At 42.5% G+C, this 19,883-nt stretch overlaps 2 protein-coding genes across 5 annotated transcripts in view; both read left to right on the top strand.

The window, feature by feature from the left end:
• The first annotated feature begins 62 nt into the window (after positions 1-62).
• On the top strand, positions 63-683 carry FMC1 (formation of mitochondrial complex V assembly factor 1 homolog). Its single transcript, XM_083844631.1, has 2 exons — positions 63-326; positions 425-683. Exons 1-2 carry the CDS (start codon positions 189-191, stop codon positions 617-619), a joined length of 333 nt encoding a protein of 110 aa, XP_083700757.1. The 5' UTR covers positions 63-188; the 3' UTR covers positions 620-683.
• A 1,239-nt stretch (positions 684-1,922) lies between these two features.
• Positions 1,923-19,883, top strand: part of LOC310902682 (putative RNA-binding protein Luc7-like 2) — a 33,637-nt gene continuing 15,676 nt past the window's right edge. For 2 of the 4 annotated variants that reach the window (XM_083844595.1, XM_083844594.1), the window contains exons 1-3: positions 8,483-8,529; positions 9,918-9,988; positions 11,655-11,749. In XM_083844595.1, coding sequence (XP_083700721.1) covers positions 8,498-8,529; positions 9,918-9,988; positions 11,655-11,749 — 198 coding nt within the window. In that variant the 5' untranslated portion in view covers positions 8,483-8,497. Of the gene's footprint in view, positions 2,301-8,482; positions 8,530-9,917; positions 9,989-11,654; positions 11,750-19,883 lie in introns of those variants that run through there. The other 2 variants (XM_083844597.1, XM_083844596.1) reach the window with 2 other exon arrangements.

Raw genomic sequence — 19,883 nt, 5'->3', positions numbered from 1 at the left:
CTCCCCTCCCCGCCCAGCAGGCGGCGAGAGCCCGGCCTCGCCTCTCGCCCTCCGCCGCTCGACCCCGGCCGCTCGGGGGAGCGGGGGCGGGAAGCGATCGCTCCGCTCGGCGCTCCGCAGCCCGCCCTGGCGGTGGCCGCGCCCCGCGGGCCCGTTGCCGTGCAGCTCCGGTGCCGGCCGGTCGGAAGATGGCGGCGCTGGGCTCCCCGCTGCGGACGCTCCGCGGGCTCCTCCGCGAGCTGCGGCTGGCGAGCGGCCCGCCCGGCCGGCCCTACCGGGACACGGCCGCCTACCGGCACCTCCTGGCGGCCTTCCGCGCTCACCGGGTACGGCGGGGGCGCCGCGGCTCCTTCCCCTCCCGCTCCGCCCCCATTCCCGGCGGCGTGAGGTGAAGCGGCCGGGCCTTGTCGCCTCCTCTCCGCAGGTCACCAGCGAGAAGCTGTGCCGGGCCCAGCAGGAGCTGCACTTCCAGGCCGCCACCTACCTGTGCCTGCTGCGCAGCGTGCGGCACCTGGCCGCCCTGCACCACGAGTACCACGGCAGGGGGGAGCGCTCGCCCGAGGAGGTGGCCGGCCTGGTGGGCTTCCGCCTGCCCCAGCAGCCGGGAGGGAAGGGCTGAAGCGGCCGCCGTGCGCCTGCCGTCGGTTCCCCAATAAACGTGCCCCGGTAGGGGAGCCGCCGAGGCCCTGCTGGCTTGTGTTTCTTGGAGGTTTTCAGTCAGCGGGTGTGGGGTGAAAGGGGAGCAAGAGGGGATCCCCTCCCGGTGGTTATCGAGTGTATCCGACCTGCCTCTTCGTCTGGGTGTCCGGTGTGACAGGCAGCCTCAGGGAATGAAGGGGTTACCTATAATGGAAAACTAGGCTAAAAACCTCACTGTCCAGCTATCGTAAGGAGTTACAACTTTCTTTTCTTCCCCTAAATCTGTAGGTGAAGGGATTTGCCCATTTTCTGTAGGGTTTTCCTGCCATGTTCTGTACATTGGGAATTTTCCAATGGAAAAGGAAAAGCCCGATTTCCAATTCCCAAAGGAAAGGCCCTTTCTTTGGGGCATTAGAAGGTTCTTGTGAGTGCTGCTGTACTACTTCCTCACCTTGAAGATTTTCATCCGTGGCAATGACCTAGTGATAATGACTCAGAATACTGCTTCCTAGTGAACTGCAAATTTCTGAATGTCTTGAAGTGGTTGGCTCAGACTAGGCCTTTTATGCCTGTTTCACTGTGAATCTTGGAGAAGCTTCCTTAAGCAGTGAAGTGATGCCTGTCAGTAACACCAGATGTGTAAGTCAGACGACAGTGAGTTACAGTCCAAGCGATAATGCTGTTTTCTTGTCCTGCGACCTGGAACAGCAAGCTTCTTTTTATAAGGAAAGAAACATTGGTTTCAGTTGTCAGAAGAGGCTTGTTCTGTGCAAGATGCTTAAGAAACCTGTACCAAGGGTGACTTACAACGGCTGTAAATGCGAGGCTGGGCTGTAATTGCGGGAGGAGCTTAATAAAGAACCACCAACAAAAGAGCGCTTGGCTGGGCTTTGCCGGGAGGGAAGACAAAGCGTGCTGTCAGAAACGCGCTGCGAGCCAAACCGCTTCCCCTCACCGCGTGCCCTCGCTCGCCTCTCCCCTTAGTTAACACCAGCCCAGCCCCGGGGCAGCGGGCGGGCGGAGCAGCCCCTCCGGCCCGGGGCGCTGGGGCCAGCAGAGGCCGGCAGGGACGCGAGGCGCCCGGCCGCCCGCAGCGCTGCCCCCTAAGATGGCGGCGGGCCGCGGGGGGAGGCTCCGGGGCGCCCAGAGCGGTCCTCGCGTCACAGCGGCTCCGCGGGGCCCCCCCGCCAATCACCGCGCCGCGCGTCGCGGCCAATGGCTGGGCGCCGAGCGCCGGCCGCGCTGACGTTAGCGGGGAGGTGGGAGGCGAGGAGGAGGAGGGCGCGTGCGCGCGGGTTTCCGTTAGCGCCGGCGCGCGCGCGCGTGGCAGGCGGGAGGAGCGGCGGGGGGAGGGGAGGCGGCGGCGGCACCGAGCCGGGCGCGGGGCAGAGGCTCCCCCGCTCCGCCCTCAGCGGCAGCGCCCGCTGCTCTCGCCGTACCTCCGCGTCCCCCCCGTGCCCTCGGCGGGGAAGCGGGGCTCCGCCCGGGCCCGCACCGTGACGCGTAGGGGGAGGGCCTCGGGCCGCGCCGGGCCTCGGGCCTTGTAGGCCGCAGTCGGCGTGAGGCGGCCGGGCCGGGCCGGGCCCCCCCCGCGCTCAAGATGTCGGCGCAGGCCCAGATGCGCGCCATGCTGGACCAGCTCATGGGCACGTCCCGGGACGGTAAGCGCCCCCCGGCCGGGGCCGCGCTCGGAGCCGGGGCGGGGGCCGGGAGGGGGCCCGACGAGCCGCCGCCGTTGTCCGCCCGCTCGCCCGCCCTAGGAGCGGGCCCGGGGCCCCGCGGGGACGATGCGGCCGCCGGGGGCCGCCGCCGCTCTTGAGGCCCAGCCCGGCCGCCGAGCGCTGCCCGCGGGGCCCCCGGAGAAGCGGAACCGCGCCGCGGCGGGGCCCGGCCGCGTGGCTCGGCCCCGCGGGGAGCAGCGGGCAGCCGCGGCCGGGCGGGGGGGCGCGGGCAGAACAGCCCCAGCCCCCCCCCCCCCCTTTGGCGGAGCAGGGCGCTCGTGTCACTGTAGTCTGAAGTCTGACCCAAACCATCATTTCAGCCGGCTGGGTGGGTCTGCCTGCTGCTCTCTGAAAGAGAGGGTTTAGTCGCTCCCAGCGGATGAACTCCCCCTATTTTTTTTTCCCCTTTGTTAAAAAAAATCACGTTTTAACACCTAGAGGCAGTAATCCCGAGACAGAGAGACACGGTAGCTACAATCAGGCTTCTGATCACTTTGCGGTCACATCGTGAAATAGAAAATTATCACTGCGTACAGGTTCTCAGATTTATTTTTTTTTTTCACGCTCCACAGTGATGTTTGAACGGCAGTGATCCGTAAGTGTAGGTAGTGTGGCGACTGCTAGGGAAGAGGAGGCCCTGGTGTGATGTGTAGTATCTCATTTATGAACAAGAGAATGCTGCACCTGAGGGTAGACTGTGGTTACAGATGATTTTAGTGTTCTGCATGTTGTACTCACTCTCGCAGGTATGCTACGTGTTTGTTGAAGCTTCGTGCTTTATTAATGATTATCTGTGTTCCCATGCACTGGGTAGGATATATGAACTGGGATTTACTTTGCACGTGCCGGTCATCTCTTGGAACCGGGGCAATATGATCTTTTCAGCTTTTTTGATAGGGTTTGGAATTTTAAATAAATGTAACAAGTTTTCACGTACCCAGGATATCATGAATGCTTCCTGCTACGTGCTTACAGCTGTTCTAAACAGGGGCACGATAACCTCATAGGAAATTTACTATTATGCAGAGGTTGCCTTCGAGAGCAAGGCTGGTTAGCGAGTAGTCAGTGTGCAGGATCTGACTTGGAGTGATTTTTTTGTCTCATCCCAGAAGATTTTGAATGCTTCCTGTTGTGGTGTGAGTGCTCAGCTTGGCCATGTAACATGGTGCTCATGAAATTCAAGGCTTCCCAGCGCTAGCACCCAGCTGGCTGTCTCAAAAGGGTACCTAAGACTGCACAGGAAGCTTAAAAGGGGTGAAGGCTTTTGCAGTTTTTGAATGCGTTTTCCACTGGCGGTGGAAGAAGGGCGACTGACATGTGAGAGCTGCTTAAAGATGCTAAATGACAGTTACACTTAAGACCTAAGCTAGGAAAACCAATCGCATACTAGGTTTCCCTTAGCTTTGTGAGAAAGCAGTCATTTTATTGATAACTATATTGCCCCCTCCCACCCAGCTTGTAAATCCAGAGCTGCGGGTGCTGAAGTGAAAGTGGCTTACTGAGAGGAAGCATCTAAACAAAGTTGACGGGATGGGGAAGGATAAGGAAAAAAGGCTGTTTGCAATACTGGCTTCTATTATTGGATTAGGTGGAGAATTGGGGATCTCAGTGTAACACCATTTTAGTTCTTTTTAAAAAATAAATAAAAATTCCAGTGGAGCATTATTTAAACCAGAGTGCTCCCAGGGACTGAAAATCATCGTTTTCTGTGAAGCTGGTACCCTTGTAAATTCAAGGCCAGGTTCAAGGTCACTGAAATATTGCTAGCCTTGTGAGTAGTGGGTTTTGGCTTTTTTTTTTTTGTTTCGCTCCCCCATCACCTCTGACAAATACTCTTGTTTCTAGTAATATGCAAATCACAGCTTTTTGTTAGAGTGTGGCATTTCTTGGTAGAGTGGAGCTCTTGTTTCCTCACCTGTCCCCATTGCCTTATATTTTGCTCTACCTGGCAATAGAATGGATCTTAAAATGCTTCTAAAAATACCATTTCTATATTCTGTTCAAAATTACCAAAGTGCCTTTGAATTTCCCAATCAACAGAATGTTACCCTCTACACAGTCTGGTGGATTTTTTTTGGTTGGTTGTCTTTTTTTTTTTTTTTTTGGTTGGAAGAGGGACTTCACATTAAAATTCTCAGTTATATTAAAAAAGGCAGATCAAACGCTTGGTCTGAATTTGGGCAGCGGGGCAGACACGCTCGCAGTCAGGCGACACCTCTCCACGCGTGGTACATCGCTCGCTGCCCGGTACCTGCTGGGGTGTGCCGTTGGACGGGCTCTGCCAGCCACCCTGCTGGTGCCCTCCCGTTCCCTGGCGGGGAGGTGGAGTAGAAGGGACGTGGCAGGTGCTCTGTAGGTGTTCCTGGCGAGTTGCAGTTCTTAGAGGCGATTGGGGATATCTAAAAAGCAGTTGCATTGCTAAAGCCGCTATGGTGAAATTGTGCTGTAAATGACGGGTAAAGAGAGCTCTGTGAAGCACCTGCAAAACCACATTATTTAAAAATGAGCGGTTTGGTATTCAACATCTTAAATAAATTTACCTAACCTGAAGTTCACTTGCGTGCTTCTCTGATAAGAGGTAAAAAAGACTGGGTTGGACGTGAACCATACCCCAAATAAGTAAATAAATGCAGCTTAGATTGAGATGTCAGTAAAAAGCTGGACTAATTGAATATAGTCATGACTACAGATGGAAAACAGCGTACTCTGAAGTATGTCACTGCGGGCACTGATAAGCTGGCATACCTAGAGAGGCTTAAATATAAACTACTGAGTATGTAGCATGGGTTTCCCAAATATTGAGAAATAACGAGCGCTGAAGTGAAGTCACTGACCTTACGTACTTGCATCCCAATGTTTTATTCATATTATGATGTTTTTCACCATTAGCCGTTAAACTCAATGGCTTTGTAACACCTGACAGTAGTTAAGAGGTTAGTTGAAGTTGAATTTATGGCTGAGGACCAGGGCTGCGTGAATTTGTCATTCAGAAGTATCAGGAATAGGCTGATAAAGCATCATTTTTTAAATGATTTTTTTTTTTTTTTTTAGCTCAGAGGTTCATTACATATTTCTGTATGCCTGTTTTTGTCATCTCTGTTCTCTGGCAAACGTAACAGTTATCCTAGTGCAAGGATCATTCCCAAGTTAATTTGTAAGTGACTTCATTTATTAAAAGAAACGTTAATATAATTGATACTAGTACCCCAGGGGTGTGTGTTTTTTTTTTTTAAGAGCGTAGCAGAACTGGGTAAGATTGCCAAGTTTTCCCTAAAAGGCCTGATTGTAGAGATCCCATTTTGTCTCAAATCAGCATATCTTGCTCAACGGGTTGATTTTCTGCCAGCTTGGTTACCTGATCTGCCTCGCCACGTGAATGCTGGACTCACTGCAAGGAATAGGCTAGAAGCAGAGGGTGGAGAAGGGTCACTGCCTTAGACAGTGGTGCAGACCCAGATGAGATCTGAATCATCCTGTAACTTAAACACAACATCTTGAAACTGCCAGGACTCGACCAACCCTTGCAAAGAAATGCTTTTTTTATATGACTGCCACTACATCAAAATGAGGTTATAGTCTAAAAATATGACCAACTAGCAGTTCGTTAGTCTTCTTTATAGAGTATATTTGTATGTGCTTTTGAAGTTTACATGTGGTTGTGAAAGTGTTCTGCCAAGCTTACTAACAAATATTACGCTATATGAATAGCAGAAGCTTTAATCTTTGGAGCCTTTAGATGCGTGGGACCCATATGTACGAAGTGTCAGTCAGCACCTCTTTTGCTTCTCCTGCTACTCCTTTGGGCTGAACTGCTCTGCTTGGAGTGTTTGACCAAGTTCTTAGATGATAATAGCAAAGAGTTTTCTTGCTCCAGGTATTCTTATTTCACTGAAAATATCATTTGGCATCTGTTCACATCTTAATCAGTTTATCAGTTTTACGCTAGCTGCTTTCAGTTATCCGTAGCAGTGGTTCCTGATGGACCTTTCTGTCCTCTCTGCTGGGGAGAAGCTGAAGTGACACCCCATGCTTATCTTAAAGTTACGTTTGTTCAGTGAAGCTCATTATATGGTAAGAGAAGCGTAATCTAGAACTTGTAACCTATTTTTTAATAAGCATTTGTGTTTGTAGTGCTTCACTTCAGCAGACCAGCTTTTTAATTTGTGCTCACGTTTGCCTGTAGTGCCTTCATTTCAACAGAACCTATCTTTGTATTTCATTCCCATCTTGGGGAGCAGAGAGGGAAACATTAGGGGCCTTGCCTTCCTAGGGTAGGTTAAAACTTCTCGGCACCTTGGAGCTGTATTGCTGTAGCTGGCATGCAGGTGACAGATGGACATGTTGTCAACCAAGAAGTGCAGCAAATATTTTTGCACAAGTACTTATGATGGGCAGTGGGTTGAGGCTGGTATTTTAAGGGTATATAGGTTATGTTTTCTGGTTCTGTAAGTTTTGCACTTGGAGGTGGAACGTAGGACGTGCTTTTGAACTCAGTATGTTGTTGCCATTACTGCAGGACTGCTAACCATTTTGGTAGCTTCAGGCTGAGAGCCAGGTTAGGGAGCCAAGAGCCTCCTCTGAGAGCTTGTCTTTCAGATACGGATCAACACCAAAATACAGGTGGAAAAAAGTATCTTGTATATGTGAATTTCTCCAAAACCTACCCAGAACGTGGAATTGATACCAACTCAGAAGTAGCAGCAACAGATACGCTTCATGAAAAGATAATTTGTTAATCAGGATTGATTAGGTGCCTTGAAGAGCAATGATTGTGTTCAGTGAAATGTGTGTATTTGCTGGCTTCATTATAAAGTTTTTGGTACTTCAGCCCTTAAACATAAGGGGAACAGTGAAGGATTTGGGGTTTGTTATTATTTTTTTTTTTACTATAGCTTTGGGACACTGTTTAGAATGACACTTCAGATGCAAACAGGTATATTCTTGCCTGGTAGGATATCATTGTTACATTCTGCTTGTAATTCATTAGCTAAAAATGGTTTTATTACACTAAGCATTCACAAGTGTTAATACAGTCATAGCATAAAACAGAAGAAATCCTGCTTAGAAATGTGTTATACTAAAAGTGTTATGGTGAAGGTGTGTCTGGCATTGGTGACAGTAAATCAGAATTAGCTGCCCATTCAGTCTGCAGCAGGAACAGGACCTTCTGTGACTGCATGAACCTCAATTAAATAAAGATGCTGAGTACTTGTTAAACAAGGCTTGCTTTGCTGATGAAATCTGCTATGCAGCCTTTAACCTGATATTCCCCCCAGTTAGTAGCTGCTCACGAATAAAGCTTTGAGGGTCCCTCGCCAAAATGGTGGAACTTCAGAAATCTGGGTGAAAACCCAACCGGTTTTGGCTGACGGAGCTTAATGCAGGAAGTCAGCAGTGTGAAGATGAACGTGCGCGTTGTTGTCTTTGCATGGCGTGCACCTCTTGTTTAGGATGAGAGGTTACGTTTGGTTTCCAAATGGTAATCTCATCAGTGCGCTGGGATTGTTGTTGGGAGAAGGTTAGGATACAGGAGAATTGTAAGAAATGCTGGGTGAAATAAATCATGTGCAGTTAATACTAAGCAGTGTCAGCACAGACATGCTCATTCTGCTGGTTTGTGATTAAAATATGCAGAAATGACATTGTAGAGGCTTGTTAATATGTTAGACTTGGGAGTTAGAGTGGATCGTAGTCACAAGTGCACGTTGTGATCTTAACCTCTGGATGTTCCTTAATCAGCTGTATGAATATTGATGTCAGTTTTGTCGTCAACATACTTAATGTGAACTAGAAAACCTCCTTTAGAAAGGTGACTCCAGTGCTGGCATCTGTAAGATACAGTGCCCTGGTATTTGCATCCAGCATGTCGTAGATCTCGATATAAGATGTATAAGTGCAGAAATTTCCTTTTAATACACTATGATGTATTACATCATATATATTATATATATATATAAATAAATAATACATTGTAGAAATGTGGTTTGGGCCAGATACTTTCAGTAAAACTAATACTGCTACTTCTTGAGGGTTTCTTTTTTCTTTTTTCTGTATAAATTTTATCAAACATGATTTTCTTTTCTTTTTTTTTTTAAATGGAGAAAATCTAATCAGAAACAGTGGAGTGGCTTACAGTAATGAATGTTGCCTCCTTGGATTTCTTTAATGAGTGAGTCCTAAAGATCAAGCAGTTGAATACTTTGCTGTTCTGTAGGGGCACGGTTAAATAAGTTGCTATTCTGAGCTAACATAATGATTTACCTATTAAATAGAACTTGTAATAAGATCAGAAATATTGGTGAGAGTGTCCTCTTTGTAGCTGTTTAAGGATACTTCTAAAATTTACATGACTGCACCTACTTAGTCCTCAGGTGTATTATTTTCTTTCTACAGAAAATATAAAGCCTTTCCTAAGTACTCATAGAGATTCTTTAGCATTCAGATGATAGTTTGGCCACAAGAAGAGTGTACCAACTTGACCGCAGTTTGATGCAGAGAAGTACCATCTCGGCGATCTGACATACCACTTAAACCAAGTTGTGGGGTTAGGAACAGTCAAGTTCATGCCTCTGTTGTTTGAATTCTTAGAAGGCATCCGCAAGCCTCTTGCGAAAGGCTGAACGGCAGGCGCAGAGTGGGTCTGTAGATTTTGTTCCCCCCACTCAGCAGCCCATGTAGGCCCCAGAGGCCATCGCCACGTCAAGATGATTCATCTGTAGATCAGCAGCAGAATGTATCTTCTGTCTTTGACAACATGTCTGAGCTATTTTAGGGGTATTGGAGCCCACAGAACCTGTGAAGAAACAAAAGCACTTTCTTCTGAGGCTGTCAGACTCTGGAATGGGCTCCAAGAGGGACACGGGATTCAGTCATCGGTAGAACATAGGACACGGTGCCTTTTCTTTTTGATAAGCCTTTCCTGCTGGAACACGGTAGTTTAAAAAGAAGTGTGAATGTATGGCAACACTATCCATAGACAGGAAAAGGTGAATATCTGGACGTTCTGTGTGTGGGAGCGCCTCTGCAAGCTCCGAAGTGCTAGACCAAAGGCACGATGCGAAAAGATTGTCGGTTAAAGTGTAAATGTGGAACACCACCTTAAGGATGTCATTTGTTCAGTTCCTGCTGCCATTTTTTTCTGTGTCGTCTTGTCCCAGTTTGCCAATTGTGATTATCGTGCTAGCCCCTTAGAGGAATAAAGAGGGTATTGCAGCTGTACAGTCAGTCACCAGCTGTGTTAGAAGTAGGAAGAAAATGAATGACCTCTTGATGCTGAGGTAACGTCTGGGAAAATAATTCTTTCCAACTTTACCTAAGGAACCATATAAGTCTTTCAGCAATTTTCTAGTCTTCATAACTCCTTAACTCCCGATGGGTTAGTGCGATTAGGCTATCAGCTGTCTTTTTCTTAATACTTTTCTTGATTTTGTTCATTTGTCTTTATATAGAAGAATCTTTACAGTCAACATGTATTTCTAGATGCTGTGTTAAAATTGCTGGCAGAGTCTATTATTCTATACAAACTGAACAATCTGGCCCCTTGTTTTATTTATAAAGGTTCAATGTATCTTTGCCTGCCTACATCAATCTGCAAGGGAGTGTCAGAAAGGCCCCGCATTCGCCGAGCCGTGAGTTATCGCTAACTTTTCAGATGTGTTAATGAATGTGGAACAAACGCAGTTGTGTTTAAAAAAAGAAAAAGGAAAAAAAAAAAAGAAACAAATATGGATCCACCTCCAAAAAAGCAAAACAAAACTCAAAACTCTTTACTGCAGTAGCAGGCGTGATTATAAAGGGATTGCTTTAATTTTTTAGTAGTGTAAATAACAGTGAACGGTAAGCTTTACCTCTAGAAAACCTATTGTTGAACTGCTTTGAAGCTGTCTTCAGCCTGTGGATTACTGGGTTTAACTGTTGCATTCTGCAGGCATATTAAGGATGTGGTATTCTTGGAAATTTTTGTTTGCTTAATAATCTGAAACTTGGCCCATCTGAAAATGTTATATATTAGCATCCTATGCATAGAGCTGATATTTAAAAAATCCAATTACATAATAGTAAGAAAGGCTTGAATATGTATTTTTATTATGTTGTAATTACCTAAGTAATGAATTGGGCTTCTTGAATTGTATAATAGATTCAAAATTCTCAGCATTTCCAATCATGAAGCCATAAAAAACTGCAAAATGTATCCATGCTCTCTAAAATACTTGATGAAATGGAAAAGGTTGCTATCTGAACTCATTACACGTCTTTTTTCCCCCAGCAGCCCTTCTTGCTTCAGTAATTCACCAGTAGGTTTTCGATGATTAAAGATTTTAACAAGTTTTTAATTTTTATGTATAAATAGATAAATACTGAGAGAGATTAAGGTTTTATCATGCCTGTGTCTCAACAGCAAGAGAGCCATAGCAGCAATCTCTCTTCTGAATCTCAAAAAGTAACAATGATGTTATGACTCAAAGGAAGACCCATTCCCTCCCTCACCCCCAAAATACCAGCTGGTTACTTTGATCTGAAGACTTCAGGTCTTGCTCCCAGATGGGGTCATTTAAACTTTGAATTGGCCCTCAGTGTGTGGGCAGGTTGATGTTTCTGCTGATGCAGGAACTACAACCTGCCATGATGAAGATGCAATTGAGATGTTCCCATCCCAACAAACAGCATGTAGAAAAAATATGGTTTACGAGATGGTTATATACAAGCATCTGTAAAATAACTTTGCATGTAGGCTAAGTCCATAAGTTTGACTGACTTTTTTCAGGTTTGTAAGCATTTAAATTCATTCTTCTGCCAACTCTTTATGCTACTCCCATCAGAAGTAAGAGGGTGCTTTGCTTCAAAGAGCAAAACAATAAAATGAGTATCAGGTGGGATTCAGTGAAGACTCACCGTGTTTCATTTTGTTTGAGGCCGCTTTTATTTGCTAATTGTTGCATACAAATACATCACTATTTCATGTAAAATCTGAATAGAGCATTATATAGCTCATTTAATAAATGCTGTTGTAGCAGAGTGTTTTTAAGCTAATATTCTTTTTTTGGTTTCAAGCACTTCTCACACTGCATTTTTGAAGGGGAAGTATGAGAGGATTTTTAAATAGCACTGTAGAGCATTAAAATATGTATTTGGTTTTGGTTTTATTTGGCAAAGAAGCATACAGTGTTTTAAGTTCTAATTTCCATAGGCCTTCACTGTGTGACAGGGTAGTGTTAAAGCTTTGCATGTAACTTGCATAACGTATTTGGCTTCTCCAGATTTCTAACCTAGAATACGTCAATTTCTATATTGCAGGTGACACGACCCGCCAGCGAATCAAATTCAGTGATGACAGAGTGTGCAAGAGTCATCTTCTCAACTGCTGCCCTCATGATGTCCTCTCTGGAACTGTACGTAGCTAAGTACTGTTTTATTCAGATAGTAACAGAGAAATTGAATTATGCTTGTTCTTTGTAATATCTCTGTTAACAACATGTTTTTCAGCAAATACCTGTCTAGTGCTGTCAGATAGCATTTGTACCAACTTTTATGTAAAACAACATTACAAAGGTTTTTTTTGTTTTCTGTTCTCTGTGCTAATCATCACATAGAAATTCATCGTTTGCTATAATGTATAAAGTGTAAAATACATGAAGTTACTCATTATGCTGTAGCAGTGTTTTTACACTGGTACTATTGTAACTAGCAGAAATACTCCTCTAAAATTCTATATAAACACGTAAATTATGAAGTTAATTTCCTAAAACTTCCTGTTGTACTGAGAAAGTATCCCACGCAAATACTTGTATAGGGAAGAGACGTGATATTTCTTCAGCTATATTTTTGTGAAAGCAGTTGAAAGTTCAAATAATTATATTTCCAGCAGCTGAGATAAGTTGAATATAGAGACTGAATGTAGTATGACATCCTGTTACTGTCCCATTTTTACAAATTCTGCGGCAATTTGGAAAATCTCCATTTGTGGCATATTAATAAATTCATTTGCTTGATTTGGATTTTTGAGTACTCTATATCAGAAGCTCCTATGCCTGAATATAGCAAACAAAGGGCTTTGGCACATGCCAGTAGCTTTTTCAGTACACTGGTGTTTTACTTTGTGGTACGTGATTAAGGTAGCTTACCCCTTGTGAAAGGAAGGTAAGTTGCATTGCATTGATTATGGAAAAAGGATGTACGTATAGGCAGTTACCTTAAAATATGCATGGGGACTTGTTATTTAACAATATATATTTTTTTCTTTGTGAAAATCCAATGGGGTTGCTTTGGGTCTTCCCCTCCTTTTGTAATGCTTAGCTAAGTTTGTTTTTCTACCATGGCTGTTACTAAATGTTGAAGAATTTTAACCTAGTGCTCTGTGGTGGTAGAGGAATTAACAGTAGAGAGATGTAGTATGATGATAGACAGAGTCTCATGTGCCTCCCATTCTTAATGTAGCACTTGAGTAGCTTTTCTCACTCACACTTGCATGGTTTCTTACCCCATGACAGAGGGGAAAGTAAGTACTAGAAAAACACGTCTTAAGGATTATTTGAGGCATTATTGGTTTTCGGTGCCTAATCCTTCCAAATGACTGACTTGATCGGAGCCTTTAATGAAATACAGAATGAAGTCCATTTGCAAAATGAAAAACTGAAATATGTAGACTTGATAACTGGTTTACTTGTTATCTCTCCTTTAATGCTCTTCACAAGTAGCTGTGATTTTTACATTTACATTTTTACATTACAATACTTTTGGTTATTCAAAAGGCTTCAAACATGCCCACACTAGTAATGTTTTACTAATTTAGGCTCTTGTACTGACGGACCTACAGGTACAGCCCATCCTTCCCACCTCTGAAGAGTCCCTAGAAAAGCAGGCATAACTATAATTGTTAAGTAACACATAAAGAAGCAAACTAAATACAAGAACTGAACTAGAGAATTTAGGATTTGTCTTAATAAAAAAGGCAGTGGGATAGAAAAGTCCTTCTTGTTGAGTTCCTTTGTAAGTCTTGTAGCTTTCTAAATTATTTTTTCCCGTCCTTAAAGACATATTTTTTATAGCAGAGATCTGTTTTATACCAAAATTCAGGCTTCTTGAAGTGCATGAGATATTTGGTATTCAGTGAAGATAATTCATGCTAAAGATAGTGCATTATAAGTGATAACAATTTGATGACAATGCTTTGTGTATCATTGCATGTGCAGTTTTATTGTTCAACTTATATATATATGTTACTGTCCAAACAAAATGCGGAAAGGGAGAGAAGGTGTCTTCCCTATCTATTATGTTGTCCAGTGTTTTGGTTTTCTTGCAATGATCAGAAGAGCTTATGGCTGGGTGGAAGATAGGGGACATAAATGTGTGCTATAAAAACGTATGAAGTCATAGTTCAGAATTCACAAGACAATACTGTTAAAAGGTTAATTAAACAGCTTTTTATTATGGTATAATCTGTATAAGCAAAGATTCCTAGAATGGCTGTCATTAGCAAGTAAGAGATGTTTATAATTATGAAAGCTCTAGGTATCATGAAAAAATACCTCTTATGGTGCAAACCCAAGCTTTAGGTTGGGCCTGTCTACTGAGTCTGTTAGTTCCTGCTGAAAGGTCTTTTCCATCTTCTACTGGATTCTTCTGCTGCCGCTCTTGGAGTATTAAACAATTTATGCAGTGAATTTCCATAACTTGCTTTCTTCCTCATGATGCAGTTAGTCATCAGACGACAAAACGTGTTCCATGATGTAATTCTGGTTCCAGAAAAAGGGACTGACTTAATGCTTTAAGTGGGAGTAGTGGAAAGGGACTTTCAAGAGACAGGTTTTATATGACCCATTCAACGTTCTGCTGCTCACCTAGTTATGGGTCTGAGGAAATGGACCTTCTGTCTTAATAGCACAGCTCTTAAAAGGGCAAAAAACATGTAGTTTGTCTGAACAGTTTATTGTTGATCTAGAAAATAAACGTGGAGTTCTCTCCTAAGTTTCGATAGGAAAATTTTGATGCATCTTAGTGTTCAAGTGTAGGTGATGAGTATTGAGTGGCTTTTAGTTCAAAACCAGAATGTTACACTTCTCAAAAAAAAGAAAAAAATAATCTGTTGAGCCATTTTATAAAGTTAAATCTCTTTGGTGACTGCATTATCAGTAAAATACTGGGTACGAATTGCCAGTTTTTTAACTGTCGTAAGATTATCTGCCTTCCTGTAAATTGCATTACTGTTCCCATTTGCAAAATGTAGATTTCTGTGCTACTCCAATCCACCCACTCTTTGAACAGCACTCAGGGAAGACATTCACAGATACGTGAGACAAATGAAATAACTGTAATGAGTAAGCTCTGTTACTTCAGTGTGTTCTTTTCCTTAATGGCCAAATACCCAAAACTCCACCGAGGAAAAGAGTACTGATTTCCCTTGATAATAAAATCATGTTCTCCAGACTGCAGTATGTATCAACAACAGTAGTGCACGCACGCTTTTCTTAGGAGGTTGGAAACTTACTCTGTGTTGTCCATATTTCTGCATGCATCATCTCTTCTTTCTTTAGATAAGTGTTGTGTCTTTATTTTTAAGAATACTGCATGAAATCTTCTGTTATTTCTGGACTTCTTAAGAACATTTGTAGTCGTTTATTTTCCTCAAGCTTCTTTGATCGCATTTAACTCTTGGTTAACATCAGAAACATTTCTGGAGAATTACTAAAGGTTTGAATTTTGACTTTTTACTAGGAGATTCCCAATGTCTACATTGGCAAGAATGCCCAGATTCCTACTTCTTACGGCTTTCTTTTGCACTCCTCTGTCTTGCTTCCTTGGAGTAACTTGTTATGGTAAAATTGTCATTAAGAGAAGCCTAAATATTTGACTTAGGCTGTAAAGGTGTAAGAACTAAATGCATTTTGAAATTTGATTCCAGGTGCTTTGCCACCAGAACATTTCTTCTGTATCAGTTACCTTTTTCTTCCACCTTTATGGATAGGCTTGTCTAGCTGTCTGCTGATGAGTTTAAGTGGCTACCTACTTAAGTCAGAAGGTTCTGTTTACATTGGTATTTAAAAGTATTTAATTTTTTTAGGGACATGTTTTTGTACTACTAGCTTTCTGGTTTTGTAGACTTGAAAACTCTAAGTCAAATAGTCAGAGGTATATCAATGTCCGCAGGGGGTGATTTTTGTCACTCCTTTGGGAGAGATGGAGAGGATGTTTGTTTTTCCTTTTGCCATCTGTTTCTAAGGACAGTGGAAGTGATGGACTATGGAAGATATAGATAGAATAATGAGTCCTAACAACAAAAATGTAAACAAAGAATACACTTGTGGAGGTTGTTATAAGTTAAAATCATAGTTCTGAACATACTGTGCTCTGTGACTACTTGTATTTGAGGTTTGTGTGAGGCACATATTAAACTAGTCAGTAAGATCACAGAAATGGCTTTGTATTCAAGGTTGTAAAACAGTCTCTTTTTAGAACTTGCCTTGGACAATACCTCTCACTAAAGCTTCTGTTTTTAACTGACTTTTTCGTGTTCTGGTGTTCTGCTCTGTAAAGTTGATCGCTGTCACTGGTTCACATGTGTAACTCAGTGGTTTAAGGGTTTGCTCATTCATTTCAATTGGAGAATTTTATGAAGATAGGTTTATAAGTCTTTAAGCCCTAGCTACTCTTAGTCTTTTAGGACACAGTAAATCATTACCACTAAATTTTAATTTCAATTTTTTGTCTTAAAGGTTTAACACTTCACCTTTTTATCCTTAATAAATGATGACACTCAGGCTTGTGTTTTTTTCTTCAAACTGTTTTTTGAGTGACTTTCATCATCATTACAAATTTTTTTTATATCTATGTGTATGTGTGTATTATGAGATTAGGATGGAAGCTAGTAGGAGTCAGATGACTCCCTTTTAATGATGTGAACCTCTTAAGCAACGTTGTTTGGATAGAAGCACTGTGCTGTCTTCTGCAAGTTTTACCAAATGGATAAGAATGTGTTTCCGCTGTTTGTATGTTTCTAAAGGACTTGCTAGTTGAGTACTAGTGAAAATGATAGTGTGGTATGATTTAAGCCAAACGCCTTTAGTGAAGTTAAAAGTACTAATCTCCTAAATATTTACAGTGTAGGTACCTGCTAGCTACCTTTGTAGAGTCCAAACAGATCAATGCTTTTGCAGTAATCTATCTTTCTTATTAGCTTGATTGTATTTCCCTGTTGAAAAGAAAATGTAACAAATATTGTGTATGGTCTTGCAAACTGATTGAGAAACTTTTTTCCACAGGGAGGATGAACTTTATCTGTATTTGTATTTCTGTGCATTTGCGGAACATTGCTTTTTGCATTTTGTTTATACAGACCTCATTATGCTGTCGGCACAGTCCTGCAGTTAAGTGTATCATTTGGTGCTCATGAATTTATTTCACTCAGCTCTTCAGGACTTGTGCTGACTAAAATACTATCGATTGAGACCTTGGTTTAGCAACTTACCTTAATACATGATTAAAGTTAAGCTTATTAGGGGTGGAATTCGGCTCCAGATAAAGACATCTAAATTTAGGTTTCATCAGAGGAGCTAGGTGTCTTAGCTTGCATTGGAGTCAGAAGGGATCTAGGCAATGGAACCTGGAGGAGAGGTTCAGTTCATCTCCACTGAGTGTTTCTCTCAAGATAGGCTAAATCCATCGAGGCTCACTGACTGTACTGTCTAGATGCCTTTTTACCGTGGAAGAGCAGTTTGGATAGTTCACACACCTGCAGATGGGTGCATTTAAGTATTTGCATTTAGGTGTCATAATCTGGAGTTGATTTCTATGCCAGTAGTTCCATTGGCTCAGTGGAACTGCTTCCATGCTTAGAACTTAGCTGTGCGGGTGTGATTATATCCTGCAGTGTTGCAGAAAGTAGGCATTCTGCTGGAGGGTATCGGTGTTTCAGTTTAGGTCTAATGTGGTCATGTGAATTGCTTTAGGCTTTGCAAATCAAATTAAATTAGCCTTGAGTAAGCCACCTCAATTCATAGTCTTCAGCCCAGTGGTGATGAATTTTGAAGTGCTCTGTTGTGACAGCAAGCGATCACATCAGTCCCTTCAGTCGTATTCTTAATTTCTTTGACCAGTGCCAGTAAAGTGAATTGAATGTATCACATTCTATTTTAATGGGCTTAATTTGTCTGGATGAAAGGTGTTTTTTGGTTAACTCTTCTATATGGTTATCTGACTTAAATGTTAATATATAATCAGTCTATAAAACAATGCTGTGGAACACTAAAATATCTCCTTTACAAGTGAGGAATATTGCTGCTAGCTTTGTCTTTCAGTGAAGATCTATTCTAAATCATTGAAGTCTTCAGAAGTAAAAGTAGGATTAAAGGTAGAAAGGTCTTTAAAGAAGTATTATAGTTCTGAAGATAGCTGGAATATTTGGTGTTTGCTAAGGACTTTAATACCCAATAATTTACTATTTATCTGCCTTTTTTCAGCTCAGTATTTCTTTCCTAGCTGCGAAGTCCTTCAAAAGTTAACCCAGTTAGTGAAGTGTGAAGTCATGCATTGTCCCCAAACTTCTTCTTATGAGCCTGTGGTGCTTTCAAGAAGGGACAGGCTTTGTGGCAGGTCTGTAAATCTGTCAGAAACAAAACTGTTACTGCAGATGAGAAGTGAATTCCATGATGAGGAAGATCTCAGCAAAGAATATCTGCATCTTTTTGACTGTAACAAGGGTGTTCTTGATAGCTGCCCCGACAATTTGATAAAGGGAGAGATTTGGTTCCTCCAGACAACTTAATTTTTCCAATCATGTCATAATTTCATTAAAAAAAAAATCTCTTGCTGAATGTAAGCTGCTTTAGTATGGATATCTTTTTAGCTAGGAAGAATTCTCTACAGAAACACTGTTCAGACTCATCTTTCAAAGCCTATCAAAGGTGTATGCTGTTTTTAGAAGCATTGATAGTATGTGCCACTATGTCACACTTGGTATCAACATCTGCATTTTAAGTAGCTTTGGCTTTTCTGTGCTCTTCTTGTAGTCCATGTTGTGTGCATTCAGTAATCTAATCTCTGATGTCAAAGGAACATGCAGTATTTGTAAAAGCACCAAAATGACATTTTTCCTGTAGGTTGCTCAAGACCTGAAAAAGAAAACCTTAGTTTCATGTTTCCAGAAACAGCATCATATCTGATAGTTTAGTCTGATTCAGTTACTAATGTCAGCAGCTTTGAGTGCATGGGTTTTTTTTTCAGTTGAGCTCTTCAGTTTCTGTGCTGCCTACATCCTGGACCACCTCTTCCTTGTCTGTTTATGGTGAACTTGGGTGATGATCTTTTTCTACGCCCAATTTGATTGATGCAGAGCTAAGCATCAGCAGTAAGCCAGCTTTTTTCTGTATTAACACCAAAGGCATTCTGACCGTCTTTCATGGATGGAACAACAAAAATGATTTCTGAATCATTTCAATACGAGGTTTGTTGGGATGAAAGATGACTTGTCTAAATCTCAGCTCTGGGAAATCAAGTATCTTTAATTGTTCATCTAACAGTGGTTAAAAGAAGAAGAAATTGTTACAGCAAATGATTATCAAGTTAAGTAGCAGGCAGTTGTTTCTTAAGCAAAGCTCTGCAAAAGCAAACGACTACTGATACCCCTATGCAGTTGCCTGGACTATTTTCTAGACTAAACTTAAGCAATAGCTTTTGCTTGTAATAAATCCCCACATACCTGGAGAATCTTTTTCTGGTTTTGTCTTCAGTAAAAATGCATATCTGCAAAAAGCCCTAAAGTATATATGGCTTCATGTATTCAATAAACTTTAGTTCTGTCTAGTCTGGGGGCTTTGTTGTTCGCCCCTTTCTTTGTTTGCTTTGCTCATTGGGACTCCTGTAAATCACTTTAAGTAGCATAAGTTTGTCTGAAAATCGTTGTGTCAGCAATGAAAGACAAAGTTTATGTGCATTCTTTTTAAGTAGCTCAGTGTCTGAACATTAGGCTGTCTTAAAGCCACCTTCTGTTTCAAATACCATTGATCTTAAATGGCTGGCTACCAATGCATGTTCTTTGCCTCTGGGGAAGGGCATGGCTTGGCACCAAATTGCAACATGGACATGTGGAAAATTAAAATAGTCTTACTGTGTCTTCTGGCCATTTCCATCAGCTGTCCATCTACTTTGCAGATAGCCCTATGAGCCAAACTAATTATGAGCTTCTCTGTGGCTATCAAGGTTCTTGGGCAATCCCAATCCAGAGTAGACATTTGACAGTAATAAATCATCCCCAAGATGAATCCTCTTTGCCAAATATTCCTTACCATATATCAGCAGAAGTGCTTTTTAGCCTGATTTTTTTATTGTAATGGACAAACTGGGATAAGTTTTTAAACTTTTTTGTCTCCCAAAACTTCGTTTTGCTAATAGAGTTTTTAAGACAGACATTTAGTAGTAATACTTCTGTTAAGGTACTTTCAAAGGGTTAGTCAAGACTAGTACAAAGTGCGCTAAGGAGTGATTCCAACAATGACACAATTTCTTTAGCAGCAAAGCCAATGAAAAGGAGGC

Source organism: Anser anser (genome assembly GCF_964211835.1).
Source record: "Anser anser genome assembly, chromosome: 1".
Classification (NCBI taxonomy): Eukaryota; Metazoa; Chordata; class Aves; order Anseriformes; family Anatidae; genus Anser; species Anser anser.
This window is presented reverse-complemented; position numbering and strand designations above follow the sequence as displayed.

Coding starts and splice junctions, on each gene's coding strand:
- FMC1 (XM_083844631.1), top strand. CDS start 189: ATGGCGGCGCTGGGCTCCCCGCTGCGGACGCTCCGCGGGCTCCTCCGC. Junction 327..424: donor CGGCCTTCCGCGCTCACCGG/GTACGGCGGGGG, acceptor TCCTCTCCGCAG/GTCACCAGCGAGAAGCTGTG.